This window comes from Martes martes, assembly GCF_963455335.1.
Source record: "Martes martes genome assembly, chromosome: 13".
NCBI lineage: Eukaryota > Metazoa > Chordata > Mammalia > Carnivora > Mustelidae > Martes > Martes martes.
In genome coordinates this window covers 39,422,087-39,436,396 of record NC_137901.1, presented here as the reverse complement: position 1 = coordinate 39,436,396, position 14,310 = coordinate 39,422,087, and the positions used below count along the sequence as shown (strand labels likewise).

The 14,310-nt window shown below is 43.0% G+C and overlaps 1 protein-coding gene across 1 annotated transcript in view; it reads right to left on the bottom strand.

Moving 5' to 3' along the window:
* Positions 1 to 14,310, bottom strand: part of KLHL14 (kelch like family member 14) — a gene marked incomplete at its 3' end in the record, with an annotated part of 97,577 nt that overhangs the window by 14,491 nt on the left and 68,776 nt on the right. The window contains exon 4 of the mRNA XM_080821929.1: positions 7,031 to 7,120. Coding sequence (XP_080678055.1) covers positions 7,031 to 7,120 — 90 coding nt within the window. The remainder of the gene's footprint in view (positions 1 to 7,030; positions 7,121 to 14,310) is intronic.

Sequence of the window (14,310 nt, the reverse complement as noted above, 5' to 3'; positions counted from 1 at the left end):
GAGTCAGCTCTCTCCCCATGGAAATAACAGCTATCAGTGTAATAAGAGTTTGCTTTAGGAAATCAGGTTTAGCCTGTGCACGTCACGTGAGTTTGAGGGAAGCACAGTTGCAGGTACACGTGTGAAATGGGAAACAGGAGTCCTCAGAGCTGGTGAACCAGCTTATCCCCTCTGTTGAGCCTCAGAAGCACGGTGATGCCTCCAAGGCATTAAAATGAATCTTATTTTTCACACAGATTGACACCAAAGCAAGAAATGGAAGCAAAAGAGTGCCTTCCATTTTCTGTGTAGCACCTGAGATGACAGTCATATAAAGCACTTGAAGTTTTAACTCTGAAATTCTGCTTTTGTTCTTACATGTGTAACTAAACACGGAAATACAGGTACCAAACTCCACCACAGGAATAAACAGATAAGAATGTGCGTGTGTGTGTGTGTGTGTGTGTGTGTGTGTACATGCTCACACAGGCATGTATATCCAACATAATTACTAATTACATAAATATACTGAGTATTTATTATATGTCTTATGTGTTCTAGGTTCTGAGAATATATTGGTAAACAAGAAAGGAAAAGTCCCTGTTCTTGTAAATGAATAAAGAAATATATATTTTCAAGCAGAGATGAATGCTATAAAGAAAAGCAGGGATTGATGGGGGGAGGCTAGTTTAAAAAGAATCATTCCTTGCCTACAGATGTCTTCTGCCAGCCATGCAAGTATCTGCAGAATGAGCCTCTCACACAGTGGGCCAGGTGAGTAGAAAGTCCCTGGGGTTGGCCATGAGTTCAAAACCAGCAAAATGCGGGGGTAACTTGGACAAACGTCAGAGGCATGACAAGGTCCAAATACAGTGTACCTTGAGGACTCGTCTAGGGTTGTGCCTTCTGTTATAAGAACAGTAGGAAGCCACTGGAAGGTTTTGAGCAAATGAGGACCATGGCCAACTTTCTCTCTTAGAAAGATCACTCTGGCTGTTATGTGAAGAACAGACTATAGAGGGGCCACTCTGGGAGCAGGGGAGTTGTCAGGAAGCCATTATAACAGTCAAGGCAAGAGCTGATGGTGGCTTGAATGTAGGTGGAGACTTCAGATATGGCCAAGTTTGGGATCTATTATATGGGCACAGTCAATATCCAATATTCCAAATTCTGTATTCCATTTCCAATATTCCAGATATTGGTATGAGAAAAAGTAAATAATTAAGGATGGCTGCTAGATTTTTATCCTGAGTAACCAGATGGAAGGTCATGAAATTTACTGAAGTAGGGAAGACCAGGCAAAATCAGTGTGGGGTTTGGGAAGAGAAACCATTAGTTCTGTTTTGGACTTAACCTTGAGAGGCCAACAGGATCTCAAAGTGGAAGTGTGGTAGGCCACTGGCTAGGTGAGGCTGCCGATACAAACTTTAGAGTCATTGGTCTAGAGATATTATTTAAAATCATAGAGCAAAAGGAAACCCTTTAAGCAGAAGGTATGGGCATGGAAGATAATGGGTCCTGGGATTGAGCCCTAGAATACAAAAAGAAAAACCAGCAAAGGAAAGGAATTGTCAGAGATAGGAGGAAAAGTATATTTTGGAAGACATGTCGAAGAGTGCTTCAAAAAGACGAATGAACAACTGAAAATTGACCATAGGATTTGGCAATATGGAGGCTAGTGGTGGCCTTGACAGCTGTTGGTTCAGTGGATACATAGGAGACTCCTCAAGAGAGACTGAGATCTAAGAAAACAGATGCAAGAGGAAGGCAATGCTTCTTAGGACTTTGGCTGTAAAAAGGAGAAGATGGAGGATAGTTGGAGGATGCAGCACCAAGAGAAGGTTTGGTTGGGTGGTTTGGTTGTGTTTTTAAGTCCAGAAGTACTGGAAAGTCCTTGAACAGGCCAAAGGGAATGATACATAGGACTTAGATTGGAGCAGAAACAATAATAGGAGGGAAGAGAAAACACATGGGTAGCAATGGAGGTAACTGGCACTGGACTCAGTCATGGCAAGATGCAGATTTTATCTTCTGATTGCTTCTGTTCTCCACGAACTATGAAGCAAGGCCATCAGCTGAGAGGGAGGAGGGAGGTTTTGGAGAAAGAGGCATTTGGGGAGAAAGAAAACATGAGATGGCTAAACTTAGAGGGCGGGAGAGTGTACTGACCAGGGAAATTCAGTGTGGTCAGCTAGTAGCCAGTATGGTTCATCAGTAAGCCGGTACGACTGTGCAGTTTTCTCCATCCACATTTAGTCACTCAGGTACAGGGAGGGGGGCGAAGAGTGTTGGGTTTAAGTCCTGGCCAGGGCTTTACCAGGCAGGCATTATGGAAGGAGAGATGGATGCCAAGGGCTGCAGGTATATGTGCTAATGTGATTGTGGGTGAGCAACATAAAGCTAGTGAGGAGGGAAGTAAGGACATCAGAGGACGATGGACAGTGAGAAAGTGGTAGGGTAGAGTGAAGGAAGTGTCATGTCCAGGCTGAGTAGTAGCTGCCACGTGAAGGGGTAGTGGGTGGTAAAACCTGAAGACATCCTTTAAAGTGGTGGGTTTTAAGGTTGTGGGAGTGACAATAAAGAGCTAGTACAAAGCTACCTGCCTCCGAGAAGAAGAAGTTTTGGGTCAGATGGCGGGGCAGAACCCAGTGCCCATTAGAGGGAGTGGCCGGGAAAACAGTACTCTCAGAAGATTGCCAGGTTTCGACTAGAAGAGAATGGAAGTGACCATTCAGAAGGGACTTCAAGGATTCTGGGGATTTTGTGGATGTGATATCATGAGTTCCAAGGACCTTGTGAAAAGGTCTGGATGGTGTGAGTGGGTGGTAAGTTACATTTCATTTGGGGGTTTAAGAGTTCCAAGAGGGAGAATGACCCAAAAGACTTGGATTCCACAAAGGTAGCCTCCAGCTTCAGGGAGGATGACATCTAGAGTTGGTTTATAAGGGAGTTTTTGTAGAATTTGCAATCATTTCACTCTAGAGAAAAAAAATTCTTGATAGGCTCCAAGGTTAATTCCCCAGAGTACTGGAAGATAAATGTCGTTCATAGGAATGTCGAGCATACCCACCGGACATACAAGCGTTTCTCTGTGAAGTTTGGTTTAGGATTTCTAGGTGGAGGAAGACAAATGCCTCCTTCCAGGAATGGGGCAGAGTGCCTCCTGGTAGAAATGAGCAATGTTTGCTTTGGTTGTATTGGTAGTGGCCTTCACTCAGAGAAAAGGCTAAGCAGGGCCTGCTGTGATATGGATAGAAGATGAAGAAAGAATTTCCAGGGGCGGCGTCAATGGTGTGAAAGAGGGGTGAGGGTGGAGGACTGGGGAGAGAAAAAGAAGGGAGGCATTCTGGAGTCGGCAAAGGATGTGTGGAGGAGATAATGAACATCAGAAGAAATGAATGTGGTGGAGTGAGGGAACTCTACTCCTTTAATTTCTTCTGATCTTTTCCATTTTTTCCCTAACTCTTCCCCAATTTCTCCTCTTTGCGTGATGATGCCCTATCACCAGACACCGCTGTTGACTGTCCCTCAGGTGATAGGTAAGTGGAGCAGGGGTGGCAGTTTTCAGTCAGTGGTGAAAGGGAAAAAGGGGGAAGGAAAGGAAGTCTCCTCCACGCAGTGTTTTGGGGGTCAATCATCACCATCAGTAAGGGACAAATGTAAATCGGTTTTCTGCAAGCTGGAGCACTGACAGAATATATACATATGTATTAGAAAATGATAATGCATTCCTATCACTAATGACATGAAGGGAGTTAATAGGATTTAAGATCTATAGCTGACTAGAAAAACAGTGTATCCTGTTTAAATTTCCAGTAAGTAATATGTTTTGTGATTTCAAATTTTGGTTTTATAATCAAGATAATAGATAAATGAGATTATATTTGTATTTTATGAGTACATACATGGTTTATGAGCATGTATTAAAATTTACAATATTGCATTTCATTCAAAGACATGCATCTCAGGCATCATTTTCTAAGAACTGAAGTTTAACTTAAGATTTTGCCTTTGGAACTGACATATCCAAAGCATTTGAATTCACGGATTTTTTAATTTTTCCTCCCTGGTAGCAATGAAATTAAAGTTATATATTATCATAGGATTGCTGTTCTTTATAAGTTTTGGTATTAGCTGCTTACTTTTTAATTGCATAAGGTATTATAATACGAAAATCCCGTATTTTTGAGATGACTGAGTCCCTGCATGGTTTTCTAAATGAGAAGTGATGAGGAGTTCTTTGGGAATAAGAGCCTCTTTCCACTGTGATAAAATACTGACTTAATTTCACAAAATCAAAGGCAAAAACATGACTGTTATTTAGTATCTAACAAAGTACATTATGTCTGCCTGAGAGGGAAATGTTATACAATGGTTGAAGATGGGGGCAGACAGATCTAGTTTGGAATCAGCCCATCTTGGTGCAAGTTGTGTGTCCTGGCAAGTTCTGTCACCTCTTCAGGCTCGGACTCCTCATAGCAAAGCTAGAACAATCATGCAACAGGCCTCCCAGGATGGTTGGGAGGCTTAAGTAAAATATGCAGGTGAGTGCTTAGCAAATTCCTGGGAAATAGTGTTCAGTAACTATTGTTCATGGTAAAAAAGAAAAAAGTGTGTGTGTGTGTGTGTGTGTGTGTGTGTGTGTGTGTGTGTGTGTGTGTAATGGTTGACCAGATGGTTGGAATATGAAGCTACAAGGAAAATGTCTAAAAGATCGTGGTAGAGGTGTGTTTGGTACCAAGCCCAGATACCTCTACCAGACTGATGCTGTGCTCCCCAGGTTGCTCATTGTCATAGCTGCTCCTTTTCTGGGGAATCGCTCTCAGCTGTATAGGCCATCTCTCTGCCCACCCTCCCCCTGACCTGGAGGAAGACCGCAGCCAATGACAGAAGACTGGCCTGCTTGCCTCCTGATATGACCAGTTCTCCTCTGTTTAGGAGAGCCAAATCAGTGGTTCCTCAGCATTTGCCCAGATCTATGCAAATGACTTCACGTGCCAGACACATCAGGGACAGAATGACTCAGCTTTGCAGGTAGGACTCCTACAGCTCTACAAGGAGGTCTAACAGAAAAAGAGTTAGCTGCCAGCCCCAGATTGAGAGTAAACGTAAAATTGAAGTTTTACTAAAAATTCAATTCTGAGCCTCCTAGTGGCTAAAGCAAAAGAAGAGAGACATGTTAAGTCACACAAATGCATTAGTGGCAACTGTCCAAAGCACACAATGCCTCAGTGCTACAGTCTGGCAAGAACTTGTCACATAGCTCTTCACACAGGGCACACTGAGTAGTGACAGTGACAGGTGTCCCTGCCGTAAAGGCAACACTGTTTTCTACAGTCTTTTGTTGCAGCATATTCATTGAGGGCTTTTAACGGAATTCCTGTTCCTCTCAGGAGTGGGAAAAGGCAGATGGGTGAGGTCCAATGGCACAGTTTTATGGGAGTCTGAATTAGTCTGGAGCTAAAACCTAGACTTCCTCTCTAGACCAGAGGAAGGAATATGACCATTATGCTCTCCCCTCCTCACCCTCCCCCACTCAATCTCTCAGCTCCGGTAGAGAAGATGTGGGACAGGAAGCAGATATAGGTTCTTCTGAGGAGGAGGGGGCATAACCCCGGGAGCAGGTTTTCTGTGCCGCTGAAAAGATCTGTCTCGGGAATGGGAAGTTCATAGTGTTTTGTGAACACCAAGTGGTCGCACCAAGACAGACATTTTAACAGAGACCTGCTCCACCTAGGAGAGGAGGCCGGCTAAGAGGGCATTGTCCCCAGAAACAGGACTTGGCAGCCTTCTCTTGTCCCCTGTTAGTTTTAAGCTGGCCTTCAGAAAGACTGTTCGGCAGATTTTTTGCTTAGATAAACCTGATGGCTGTGCACTGTTCACTTACAAAGGCTCTATTCAATTCAGATCACTTCAGCGATTTGAGGAAGGGAGAACAGGTTAAACAGTAAATGGGGAGTTTACAGTGGATTGCACATCTGCCAGTGTTTTCTGGGGACACGTCAAGTCTGTCACTGCAAAGATAAGTTAGAGGAGAGATATTAAATATCCCTTTTGTTCCTGTTCTAAACCTGTTTCTCAGAAAGCTCAGAATTGTCCCCTTTGGAACGCTGAAGAGAGGAAGCAACACAGCTGCAGGTTTTGAGAAAGAACGTCCTGCTCTCCTCAAAGAAATGTTCCTAGAGGGTGGCCTGGGTTGTTTTCCTTGAAGATTTTCTAGAGTGAACAGATGTAACAATTTTCTATAATTTGCCTTGGTGCAGATGCTGAAAGAGAGCATTCACAATAAAATATATGCGGTATATGTAATTTCGCTTGGATGTTCTGGGGGTTTTAGAGTAAAAATGTGTACCTGCAAGCTGTTTTATGGTTTCTCGGTCATAACGATCTCTGTTACACAGAAGGCTACAACCGCGACTCCTCCTTCACGCGCAAGCGTTCCAAAAATATCCCGATAATTTTGCGTATTCTGCAAGGCACAGTGCTCTCCCTGTGTTGGCTTGGGAAGTGTGTTAAAATGTTCAGTTTCTCTTTGTGATAAATTTGTGAAGTAATCCCATGAACATGGAGGATGGAGGATGGTCTTCGAAAGGAGCCCTCGCACCAGGCGCAGCCACCCCAAAGCCAAAGAACTTGAGCTGGGGTTAGGCGTTATGACCGCAGATAAAGCTAATTTATGGAATCTGCCTTATTGTACTGATAAAACGGGAGAAAAGTGGTGGAGAAGGTGGTGAGAATTCTTAATAGCTGCAGCTTGCTACCTGCCTCTGGGGAGTCTGTGCTTAATGCTCGTGGCGTTCCTCAGGGGATGGATAAGGAGAGGGGCTGGGGCGTCACTGCGAAGCCAAATCCCCAGACAGTCAATGAGCGAATGCTCTGCTGCGTGCGTCCTCTGCCGGCTCAATGGTTGACCCTCCCTCCAATTGTCAGCCCAATTTACTGACTGTTTCATTTGTCCCTGTGCACAGAAATACATTTTCCACAGTAATTGCGAAACGGGCTGCTACCGGCGTCTTCCACAACACACATACTTGTTGAGTTCAATAGTTACCGTTGGGGTTCCACTGGTCCTCTCCACCCAGCACAAACAAGAAGTTTTCTACCTCCACAACGCAGTGGTGGGCACTGTTGTACGGCATAACTGGAATTGGGGAGGGGGGGGTGAGAAAAAGACGCATGAAATTCTCCATCTTAGGACTTGATACCTTGGCGCCCTAGTTGTTTGCTTCCACCAAAGGGCACAAAATGTGAGAGTAAGTCGGAAGGAAGACGAGAGCATAAGCAGCAGAGCGGGCAACCCACCCATCCACAGGGGCTCAGCCGTGTGTGTTCCCGGCAATTTCAAACCCAACCCCTTTTGACTAATTTTACATAATGTTATTCGGCAAATTAGTCAAGGACAACCTGTCATGCTGCTTTCGATTCTGAAGTTCTCCTCACCTGCCTGATGATGGGGATTGCATTCTAAAACAACGACCGATCCTCCCAAGTGGTCAGAGCTGGGGGTTATTTCTTGGAAGAAATAACCCCGCATACACTTGGAGCCATGAAGATGCTCTGCCCAGACTTGGTTTGCTGGCAATCTTTCCAGAAACAGACTCAGGGTGCTCGGGAGCTTTCTATTCCACAGCAATGAGCAAGCTGAATTTCCATACAGTTTTAAGTTTTTAAATTAAGGTCCTGCTGATTTAATGCCTTCTCCAAATGTATACGCTTAATCTCCTGTACAATGTCATTAGCAGCACAATCACACATTTTCTATCTATCTGCTTAGGAGCTCTTCTGGAACAAAGATAAAAACTGTCAGGAATATCACAAATATCCATTCCCTTGGTCTCACCCTTCCCCCCACAACCCCGTCCCGGCCCTCCACAGCCCCAATGTGGTGGCTGCGAGGAGGGCCTGTTCTTCAGAAACCCACCCAAGCCAGGTTTCTCTGCATTTGTCTGTTCTCATTTACATTCTCTTTCGGGGACATGCACAGGGAGGCTAGGACAGCCCGGTCAGCCCGCGTGCCGCGCAGTGCTGGCCTCTGCTATTATCGTCTCATATGGCAAATGTAAACTCACACGGAATTAGTTATCATATCACATGCGGTGGTTTGGACCCAGTGACACCAGTAGGAAAAATGATGTCCTTGTTCAGCTCATCATATGGGCACCTTAAATCTAGGTGAGGACAAATGGGGAGGTGATGTGCATGTTCAGGCAGGGAACTTATTGCTTGACACGGATCAACAGAGCACTTAAGAAACCAGTGCAGTGGGAAATCAATATGAGTCAGGGCCAGCTCTTACTTTGTGCTCTTTTGCCAGTGCTGAAAGAGAGAGAGCCTAGCTTATAGCCAACTTATTTTGGATGATATAGATCTCTCATTTCATTTTGTTTTTCCTACCTTTGATTTTTCTCAGAACACACTTATGCTGGCTAAGATATGTAAATACCATGAATAAGGAACAGGCATAACTTTGAAATCTGTAACACAGCTTCTGAAAGAGCAAATGAGATCATTTAAGCTTCTTACTAAAGGATTTTAGGAGTTTGGGTTGTTTTATTAGTTATTTATTTTTTTACTATGAATATTCATTGCTTTTGAACTCATGTCTATAATGCCAGAAGGCCTTGGTAAGGAAACCCCTGATTTCTGTGATAATGTGGAAAACTGGGTGTGGATTTGTATGGTCCATTAATTAGGTCACTGACTCGGGGAGTCACCTTGGGGATGTCCTTTTGCCCCTCTACCCTAAGTTATCTCTTTGGAAAACGCTTTTAACCATACAGCTCTGCAGGGTACCATCTAGTTTCTCAGAATCCAGTGGGGCAGAATATGAGTTGAGTTTGCAGACCAATGAAAATGGAATGGGTTTCGAACATCAAAAAAAAAAAAAAATTAATCATCATTGTTTAGATGATGATGCCAGTTCCCAAAGAACAAACAGAAAACTAGGCTACTCATATGTGCGGGATGCTGTGTCCATTGGGAACAGCCCGGTGCTACTCCAGTTCTTGGTCGTATCATCTTGGCAGTGTAGACTCCCAGCATGTTTGTCATCGGCAGGCATCTATTCACATGGGACATGGGTAGGAGCCATGGGCTATAACCAACTTCTGTTATGACTGCCACTCTTGCGATATTTGAATTTTTGGTCAGTTCAGTGCCCAAACTTTATAAATAAGGAAAACCTGTATTATCATTTTTTTTAATTTTTTATTTCTTTTCAGCATAACAGTATTCATTGTTTCTGCACCACTCCCTGTGCTCCATGCAATCCGTGCCCTCCCTAATACCCACCACCTGGTTCCCCCAACCTCCCACCCTCCCCCCCCTTCAAAACCCTCAGGTTGTTTTTCAGAGTCCATAGTCTTTTCTTTTCTTTTTTTTTTTTTGAGTCCATAGTCTTTTTAACTAGAAGTCCAGTTCGATAATAGAGCGCGATCTCTGAAAATATAACAACACTTGCGTTTTGTTCTTGCCGTTTATTTGCTCCCACTCAGGCAAGCAGAAATTAAGTGAAGGAAATAATACATGATTTATTCTTAAGCCTCTTTTTCATTTGATTACCCTTATTGTAATGCTTTATGCAAACAAATGAAAACTATTGCACTAAACCATGGAAACTTCAAAATAAGAGAGAAGCTCTTTGAAGTCCTCATATAAAGGCTACTTGAAGGTATTCCCATTTTTTGCTCTTGTTTTTAAACCTTATACGCTGTACTTCTTGGCTGAGTATTTTAGTATTCTCACTCCTGAATTATTGTCTTTTCTAAATTATTACCGTGAATCAGGAGGCTATAAATACACACAAATAACTCTTTGAAATTATTCTGAATGTGAAACGTTCCAAATTTATTAGAAAAAATCTATATTAAATCAATGTTTGAGTTTTGCAAAAGACCTAATTTGACTTCTGATTAAACCTGAAGCAAAACAAAATAAATAGGGCAGTGAGCGAGAGCAAACATCTGTTTAAAACGGCATTGGGCCCTGCACGTATTGATTACCTTTTAAATAACAAGGAATCCAGGCCTGACCCTTTCCAGATTTCTTGAGAGGTGGGCGCCTGCCTTGCCCTCACAGGCGGGTATTGGAGGAGAAGTTTGTACTCATGTTCATATACAGCCCAGTGCGAGTTTTTAGCGTGTCAGTCAGTGAGTTAGAGGGAAAGGGTAAAGAGAAGCTAATCAGGATGAAATGAGATTAAAGGCTGTCTAATTTTACAGCAACTGTGATCCATCAGCCACTGTGAAAGTGACAGTGGAAATGAATGATGGAGACAGACAGGTGGGGCTGTACATTTCACTGATTTATCCTCAAATGCACTGGGCCTTATTTTATTGAGTGAACATGACCGCATTTATCATGACTGTCATCTAAACCCACTTCCCTCCATTTAAAAAGGTCACTTTACTCAGAGGGAGTAGGAGAGAGGCACTTTCAAATCAGATTTAAAATCTCATAACACGTGTTTATAAGGCCCTTTGTGAGAATTCTAAACTTTACTAAACAAACCGAAAGTGCCAGAAGGAAAAGCGGGAGGGAAAAGCCAAAAAATAAAAAGAAAAAAAAAACCTTTCGTCACCTGAGGGAACACATTTGTTTAGTCTCTGAATCGGAAGCAATTTGTACCATGTTTCCCTTTCCTGCCCCAAACACCTGATATACTATTCCTAGTCTGGGGCATTAAATAAAGCATTTACATTTAGTATTTTTAATTAAGAAAGTGGGAAGCAAGTAACACTATGAAATAAACTTGGACGGGATATTAAGTCACAGTATTTACTCAGCAGAATGACTAATCATCACACACTCAAGAGATGTTAGCAACTGTTACAAGCGGCCATAATTTACTTACATACCTGTTCAATGTTTTCTCCTAAATTTAAGGCCATAAAAAAAAAATCTCAGTTACACAAAGTCTTTTACCCCTCCCTGTACCCGTGCAATGAAGTGTCCTAGAGAATGTTATGCACAAAATTCATCTTCATGGATATGACAAAGGAGAGTCAAACCCTCAGAGTATTTTGTGTTCCTTTTCATTCTGCTAATCACCATTTACCGAACATTTACCATGTGCTAGACACTGATCCAGTGCTATAGATACATAGGAAGAAATTAAATATGTAATTATATTAATGTATAGTTTTCTATATTGTATCTCCAAAAATATAACAACAGTTTTGGTTTTTTCTTGCCATTCATTTGCTTCCATTCAGGCAAGCAGGAATTAAGTAAATGAAATCATATCTGATATTATAATACATGATAAAATGCAATATGTGATAAAATATACCAGGGTTTTATTTACCCACATCTTTCATTTAATACAACCAACTTCAAAGGAGGCATTACTCACTTGTTTTATCTCTGTAAAGAATATTGAGAGGTTAAGTCACTTGTTGAAGGTCATACTCAGCTAATGAATGGCAGAGAGAGAATCTGAACACAGGGATAACTGGATCCCAACCCACGCTCTTGTCCATTTCACTCTACTGATTTTCAATAGGTGTGTTCATCCAACCAGCAAGTAATTACTGAGTACCTGTGTGTTCAATGATGGTGCTCTTGAAATTTCTGTGTAATTTTTTGTATTGAATCATATTTTAAAAGTTTATTATTTTCATATTGAAAAGAATCCTTAACTAGAGCAAGTGGACACTCCTATAATTTTTTTAAAATAAATCCAGATACTCAAAGAGTTGGTTTTCTCAAAGTAAGGTATGGTTGTTTGACGAAGCCAGTGGTCAGAAAAACACTGAACAAATCAGCCAGTTAAGGATGGGTAGAGTCTATTGGCAGAGAGTTTTTATTTAAAAACAACAACAACAACAAAAAACACTGAAGTCATATTTTGACCTTGTAAGCAGATTCAAAGTATCTTGGGTATAGAGGTGCTTCTCCTGACATATGAAGTGTGCAGAGGCTTATTGTATTTATGTGGGTCTTATCCTGTTAGAGACCCACACGACCCTGTTTCCTCCCATATATGTCTTAAGGAATATATATCTCTTCCAGCAGAAAGTATAAGTATCCTTCCTAACCATACATTTTCATGAATATCCAAAGAAGAGACCGAATAGGGCAGTGCTAAGTGTATAGGACTGCTAGATAAATGGTTGTTGAAAGCTTATCATTTGGCTGTAACGCTATGAGGGGCCTTGATTTTCTATTGGCTTCGAACACTTAACCTTGCAAAACTGTCCAATATGAGATCATTCTTAAATTTTTTTTAAAAAAGAGTTTATTTATTTGACAGACAGGTCACAACTAAGCAAAGAGCCAGGCAGAGAGAGAGGGGGAAGAAGGCTCCCTGCTGAGCAGAGAGCCTGATGCGGGGCTCTATGTCAGGACCCTGAGATCATGACCTGAGCTGAAGGCAGAGGCTTAACCCACTGAGCCACCCAGGTGCCCAACTCTTAAATTTTTTTCAAAAAAAAAAAAAAAATAATGCCCATGGTAAAAATGAAAACTTATTCAAAGTCAAGATGTGCAGGACCGTACATTTTCCTTCCATCCCTGCACCTCAGCCTCTCGGTTCCTCCCATAGAGGCGATCACTGTTAGCATGATCTTGGATTTCCCTTCCAGAGAGTTTTTATATAGGAGTCATTACCTCTAATACAAATGGCAGCGGCATACTCTGGGCATACCTTGCTTCTTTGCGCTCAAGAATGCACTCACTTCCTCTTTCTCCACCAGTCGAGTATTTTTTCAGCTGCTACTCTATGCCAGGTTTTAGCGTTCACCTGCTGGGGAGGTCATGGCGGAAAAGAGCATCAAGGAATGTTCCAGTCAGGGGAAGCACGTAGTACGCATGTCCACATGTCCACAAGTAGGCACTTTTGTTTCAAATGACAGGTGCCGTGAAGAAAAGTACAGCAGGGTCAGAAGACAGAGACTGACGGGGGTGGGGGGCTGTCGCTAGTGGTTAGGGAAGGCGTTTGTGAGTAGACTTCTGAGTCCTCCCCAGCTGACCGAGGTGAGCCAGGGAACCATGCAGGGGAAAGGGGTGCGATAACAAGCACAAAGGCCTTGAGGCACAGGCGTGGAATGAATCGAGAATGGCAAGAAGCCTGGAACAGAGACATCTGAGATGAGGTCTAGGTGGGAGGCCAAGGGCAGGGCAGGTGCGAGAGTGCAGGCCGGGAAAGAAGACCACACTTGGAATGTCCACCACTGCATTTTTTTTTTTTTTAACGGCTGCACAGTGTTCTGTTTGATGGGGATGGTATAATGTATTCCATTCTTCATTCATTCAACAAGCATTTATTCAACACTCATTATGGGCAGACACTTTTCTGGTTGCTGATAATGCGGCAGGGAACTAAGCTCTCATAGAGCTTACATGACAGGGGAGGGAAGTATGTAAACAAATACATAATGAACAGGAACACAGCCAAATGAAAATAGATGATGTAAGGAGGAAGAAAATGGGATGCTGTGTATACACAGTGCGTGCCTGGTTATCGCTCTAGCTGGGGTGCCCAAGGAATGGCGTTTAAGATAGAGCTTGAAGGTCTAGAGGGAGGCACCGTTATAAGATGAGGGCAAGGAGTCCCCGCAAAGAGAGCCTGAAGCACAAGGGAACCGGGCGTGCCTGGGAAGCCCGGAGAGGCCTCTGTGTCTGGGACTCTGAAGGTAAGTAAGGCCAAAGAGTCGTGGGATGAAGGCAGAAGGCAGGAGGCTGAGGCAGGGTAGATGGGTCCTCATAGGCCATAAGTAAGTACGATGGATTCCATTCTTGGCATGATGGAAAGGCCCTGGTGGGGTTTTAAGCCGCCGAATGATGTAATCCGATCTCTGTTTTAAAACCATTACTCTGGCTCCTGTAGATGGGAGAGGGAGAAAGGGGAAAGAGGGAGGCTAGGTAGAGCATCCCTCCTGTGGTCGGGATGGGAGGTGATAGATGCCTGATCAGGAAGCAAAGCTAGGGATGGACAGAAGGGACATATGTGGAAGGTTGTTGCTACCAATGGTGCTCTGCTGTGTCCTTGGAGGCAAGCAGTGTGCACACATGGGAGTTCATCTGTAGGACTGATTCCTCTGAGGGAAATTTCTGGGCCAAAGGATGGCTGCGTTTTAGATTTTGTTGGATATTGTTACACTGCACTCCTTTTTATAGAGATATCTTTGGTAGGTGAGCAATTGGGATCAAGTTAAAATACAAATGGGCCCATATTGAATTAGGCTAAAGGTTGAGCATCTTTTTATACATTTCAAATCTATCTTTTTATTGAAAGAGTTTATTTTTAAACAATCTCTACATCCAATGTGGGGCTTGAACTTACAACCCTGAGATCAAGAGTCTCATGTTGTAGTGACTGAGCCAGCCACA